Genomic DNA, 5,794 nt, shown 5'->3' on the forward strand with positions numbered 1-5,794 from the left:
ACCTTCCAAATATGGGTGGATATGGGGGAGATAAGGAGGGGCTTGAAAGAACATGCCCTGTTCGCACAGGACCTAGTCTAGCATCTAAGAGAGGTAACCACAAATTGGCATCACTCAAAGTCAGCCTACAAATTCTCAACCAGCATTTATGTGCATGATTCTACATGTGTTGTCTTCCTCTGGAAATCACTGAGAAATCCATTGTTGGTAATGTTGAAGCCTAAGGATATTCAGAGATTTTAACCTCGTACTTTCTGCTATACTGTGGCATGTGAAAATGGAAATACTTAGACATTAAGGAGGAGTCTCCTACCCTTGGGCTTTTATCTGATCATTTGGAAAATCCTCAGTTAACATGCTGTTATAGTGGTTTGACAGTTCACTTGACAGCTCTGAAATAACATTCTTGACTCTTAGATGACAATCTTGTACTGAAACACAAAATGGCTCTTTTCAGAAATTTAGAACTTCAGCCAAGTTTTGGGTTCAAGAAAATAGTGGTGTGTGGATTTTTTTAAGCTCCCCAAATGGATAAATTGTATGTGAACTCTCTTTATGTCCAACATCAGCTATTGCACCAAATAATTGAACTGTCATATGTCCTTTGTTCTTGTAATTAAGTTCGGCTGCATTGAGGCAGGACTAGTCTGGACTTGGGGGTCATGTTTAAAGGCAGCAACCTAGGGTAAACTTATCCTCCAATCCATGGACAGTCTGAGTATCTTTTTCCCCTCTTTGGAGGTAGAGGCAAAGTGAAAGGAGGAGAAGGTCCACAGGGAGAAGTAGGGGGAGCACTAGCAACAAATGTTGCCAATTTTCACTTTTCCCATACCGTGTGGTCCTGAATATTATGACTGTGGCCTCCGTGCAATGCCATCATACCAATGTGCAATCATCTATTTTAGAACCTCAGATGGCATCAACTATTTTAGCTCTTGCCCAAGTACAGCTATTGCACATTCTGAAAGAAGAAAGAGAACGAGAAGAAGACTAATACTCGTATCTTACTGACAAAACAAAACACCTTTAAAACAAAAGGATGATTTATCTGGGCTGAAAATAAAACTCCTGCCTACTGAAGTCTGGTGCAGCTGAGTTATCACTATTTTCGTCCTGTAATTTGTTTTATAGGGAACTAATTAACAGGGCAAAGTCTGAAGCCAAGAAAGTAAATCCCATTTTGCTGTTTTCCTTTTCTCTAGCAAGATGCAGACCTGGTCTTTAATTAAAGTGCAAGTTCCAAGGGTACTATCAGCTACCGAAATGGGGAAACACTGGGCAGAAAAGATCATGGTGAAACCTGCTGTGTAGAGCTCAAGAAAGATAATGGCAAAGAGAGGAACTGCACAGGCAACCTCCAAAAGAAGAGATTGTTTTCCTCAGATGTCCCCTTCTTATCCATCTTTTATCTGCTCCCCATAACTCAGAATTTCTTCCCTGGCTCTACTCAACTGAGCATGTACCACGAACATCCTTTTTAAAAACTGGATTTCAGGCCCGGTGCGGTGGCTCACACCTGTAATAACAGCACTTTGGGAGGCCGAGGCAGGTGGATCACATGAGGTCAGGAAAGCCCAGCCTGACCAACATGGTGAAACCCCATCTCTACAAAAATTAGCTGGGCGTGGTGGCGCACACCTGTAATTCCAGCTACTCCGGAGGCTGAGGCAGGAGAATCGCTTGAACCCAGGATGCAGAAGTTGCAGTGGGCCGAGATCGGGCCACTACATTCCAGCCTGGGCGAGAGTGAGACTCTGTCTCAATACATACATACATACATAAAATAAAATAAAAAGTGAATTTCTTTTCCCAGATAATTCCTGTTTTGGGAGCGGCGTTTTTTTTTTAAAGGTAGCTACTTTCCCATCAAACACCCCTGTCCCAACCTCCCCCTTCTCTGGGGTTTCTTTTTGGATCTGATCCCTCGGTGATCTTTGAGGTTGGGCTTTGCTGCCCGGCAGGTGCCACTCATCCTTCACCCCTCCTCTCCCAGCTCACCCTCTTCGCCGCCTGGTCTCAGGGTCTTCTTCACTCCTTTCTCCCTCTCTTTGTCTCTCTCCCATCCCATTCCTGGAAGTTCTGGACTGGAGGTGACTGCTCTGGCTTTTCCTCCCTCCTAGGACCCTCAGATAGTATAGGGGGCAAGGGGAGTGCGGCGGGGAGGGCGCAGGATGGGTTGGCGAGGAGAGTGAGTGCTGGGTTCGCACCGGGAGCCGGGAGCCTGACGTCACCACGCCCTGCCTGTCAATCTCCAGCGCGCGCCGCTCGCAGCCGCCTTTTCTGCCACCAACTGTGTCTCTCACTCGCGGCGCCGGCACAGCGACAGGCGCCCCGCGCTTGCCTCCTTCCCGGCCGGGCCGCCTCCTGCAGGCAGCTGCTCAGTCCGCGCGGGGAGCTCAGCCCGGCGCCCCGCCTCAGCGCCCATGACCAGCGACTTCCAGAAGTCCTGACGCCCCAGGTGAGCGGCCGAGTTCCCCAGGGAACTTTGAGGATGTGGGGAGAAGGATAGCCAGGGGACGGGTCTTTCCAGAAGAGGAGAAATGGAGCCAAGCTTGACTCCGACCCTCCAATCCCCCCATACACACACCCTAGTCTCTCCTCCCAGACCCCCTTCGCAGGGGTCTCTGGGCTCCAGGGCGCTCCCAGCTTCGCAAGGGCAGAAACTTCGCTTTCAGCACCACGGACAGCGTATCAGCTGCCCAGCTCCCTGGAGATGTCCTGGTCGCGCCGCCACAACCCGGGCGGGACTCTCCCAGGATGACACTCCTAGCTGGTGCACTCGTATGCGTGTGCAAATACAGGCATCCTTGGAGAATTGATCCGTGTGCATGTGAGTGCATGTTGTCCTGGTGTATATCTGTGCAAAAACTCAGAAGTCCGCGTGGGTATTTCACTCACTTACTCAACAGGTATTTATTTTGGGATCTCACTTAACCCATGATTCCCCGATTTGCTCTGGGGTCCCAGGGTGGGGTGGACAACTCAAGTGGTGCAATGCGAGAGGAGGCTCTATGCGTGGGAAAGTTTCCTGGCAGCCTGAAGGGTACACCTGACGCCTGCACTCCCTCCCTATGCAGGGTGCAAATCCGGCCGCAATGAACGCGAGCGCCGCCTCGCTCAACGACTCCCAGGTGGTGGTAGTGGCGGCCGAAGGAGCGGCGGCGGCGGCCACAGCAACAGGGGGGCCGGACACCGGCGAATGGGGACCCCCTGCTGCTGCGGCTCTGGGAGCCGGCGGCGGAGCTAATGGGTCTCTGGAGCTGTCCTCGCAGCTGTCGGCTGGGCCACCGGGACTCCTGCTGCCAGCGGTGAATCCGTGGGACGTGCTCCTATGCGTGTCGGGGACAGTGATCGCTGGAGAAAATGCGCTGGTGGTGGCGCTCATCGCGTCCACTCCGGCGCTGCGCACGCCCATGTTCGTGCTGGTGGGCAGTCTGGCCACCGCTGACCTGCTGGCGGGCTGTGGCCTCATCTTGCACTTTGTGTTCCAGTACGTGGTGCCCTCGGAGACTGTGAGTCTGCTCACGGTGGGCTTCCTCGTGGCTTCCTTCGCCGCTTCTGTCAGCAGCCTGCTGGCCATTACGGTGGACCGCTACCTGTCCCTGTATAACGCGCTCACCTATTACTCGCGCCGGACCCTGTTGGGCGTGCACCTCCTGCTTGCCGCCACCTGGACCGTGTCCCTAGGCCTGGGGCTGCTGCCTGTGCTGGGCTGGAACTGCCTGGCAGAGCGTGCCGCCTGCAGCGTGGTGCGCCCGCTGGCGCGCAGCCACGTGGTGCTGCTCTCCGTCGCCTTCTTCATGGTCTTCGGCATCATGCTGCACCTGTACGTGCGCATCTGCCAGGTGGTCTGGCGCCACGCGCACCAGATCGCGCTGCAGCAGCACTGCCTGGCGCCACCCCACCTCGCCGCCACCAGAAAAGGTGTGGGTACGCTGGCTGTTGTGCTGGGCACTTTCGGCGCCAGCTGGCTGCCCTTCGCCATCTATTGCGTGGTGGGCAGCCACGAGGACCCGGCAGTCTACACTTACGCCACCCTGCTGCCCGCCACCTACAACTCCATGATCAATCCCATCATCTATGCCTTCCGCAACCAGGAGATTCAGCGCGCCCTGTGGCTCCTGTTTTGTGGCTGTTTCCAGTCCAAAGTGCCCTTTCGTTCCAGGTCCCCCAGCGAGGTCTGAAGGGCTCGCTCCATGTCCTCTCACCAACACCACACCCCCAACAAGCCAGCCTTTGGTAAGCTTGGTACCTGCTGATGAACTCTGAGATCCCAATGGTGTGAGTCTGACTGTGGAAAGAAAAAGGGACTAAAGAGAAATTCAACAAACTCAAAAGGACAAAGAGGCTTGTTGGCACTTTACATATACAGTGTATACATGTGTACATATATATACAAATATTTGTATCTTCTGGAGGTGTTCAGGATGTGGAGCTTCCTATTCTGTGAAAAACCAAGAAAAAGATACGATTGTATACTCAAATTGTACATCACATTTGTCAAACGAATACATTCCAATACTGCTTAATTATAGCACTTTATTTTTAGCTGCTGAACTGCCAGAACAGTGTTGCCATTTTCAAGGGCAGGGAAAAGGGAGTAAAAGGTGTATTTTTGTTGTATGTGATAGAATATTTTGCTGCACATGCATCAAAAAATTACAACATGTTTTGTACACGAATAAACCCATTACAAGAATGTAATTTGGGGTATGTGACTGACTATAGAATTACTATTAGAAAGCTGAATTATAAGTGTATAAGTGTCTTTATTTCCTTTCTTTCTTGTTTGCTTGCTTTCTTGCTTTCTCTTGCTTGCTTTCTTTCTCTTTTGTTTGTTCCAGATAGAGTCTCACTCTGTTGCCCAGGCCTGAATGCAGTGGCCCAGCTCAGTGCAACCTTGAACTCCTGGGCCCAAGAAATCCTGCCTTAGCCTTCCTAGTAGCTGGGACTACAGGCATGCCACAGCATGCAGCTTACTTTATTTATTGTCTTAAGTTTTTAAAATTTCAATAGATTTGAGGGTACACGTGGTTTTTGGTTACATAGATGAGTTCTTTCGTAGTGAATTCTGAGATTTTTGTGCACCTGTCACCTGAGCAGTGTACACTGTACCTGATATGTAATCTTTTATCCGTCACCTCCCTCCCAACCTCTCCCCAATCCAAGTCCCCACAGTCCATTATATCACTCTGTGTGGTTTTGGGTCCTCATAGCTTAGCTCCCACTTCTAAGGGAGATCATATAGTATTTGATTTTTTCATTCTTGAGTTACTTCACTTAGAATAATGGCCTCCAGCTCCATCCAGGTTGCTGCAAAAGACATTATTTCACTGCTTTTTATGACTGAGTAGTATTCCATAGTATATTCATATATATATAGTATCTTCTTTATCCAACCATTGGTTGAAGGGCACATAGGTTGGTTCTATATCCTTGCAATTGCAAGTTTATTATGTAGCATTATTCTCCTGAGAAAACCTTAATGTAAAAAAGCATATGCATTTGCACATTGTTCATAAACTTTCACTGAAACACCAAATTTATATCATTGTGGTTGGGGAGGGAGGGTGCAGGAAGGGAGTAATATATTCATGTAACAGTATTCACAGGACAACAAAGCGTTACTGGTGTTATCTGTGCAAGTTAATCTACTCCCTCAGTTACTGGGTTTCAAAAACAAGTATCTGAGGATGTCTTCCTCTCATTCCCTGTGCACTTGTGAATCCTGAAACCACAACTTTCAGTTGTAATTTTTCCCATATGGCAAGAATTTTAAATGTTTAAAATTCAT

The 5,794-nt window shown here is 49.6% G+C and overlaps 1 protein-coding gene across 1 annotated transcript; it reads left to right on the top strand.

Moving 5' to 3' along the window:
- Nucleotides 1-2,301: 2,301 nt before the first annotated feature.
- GPR6 (G protein-coupled receptor 6) lies at nucleotides 2,302-4,755 on the top strand. The gene has a single exon (XM_077999280.1). It carries the CDS (start codon nucleotides 3,072-3,074, stop codon nucleotides 4,182-4,184), a length of 1,113 nt encoding a protein of 370 aa, XP_077855406.1. The 5' UTR covers nucleotides 2,302-3,071; the 3' UTR covers nucleotides 4,185-4,755.
- The last annotated feature ends 1,039 nt before the right edge of the window (nucleotides 4,756-5,794 follow it).

Source organism: Macaca mulatta, chromosome 4, assembly GCF_049350105.2.
Source record: "Macaca mulatta isolate MMU2019108-1 chromosome 4, T2T-MMU8v2.0, whole genome shotgun sequence".
NCBI classification, from domain to species: domain Eukaryota; kingdom Metazoa; phylum Chordata; class Mammalia; order Primates; family Cercopithecidae; genus Macaca; species Macaca mulatta.

Coding starts and splice junctions, on each gene's coding strand:
- GPR6 (XM_077999280.1), top strand. CDS start 3,072: ATGCAGGGTGCAAATCCGGCCGCAATGAACGCGAGCGCCGCCTCGCTC.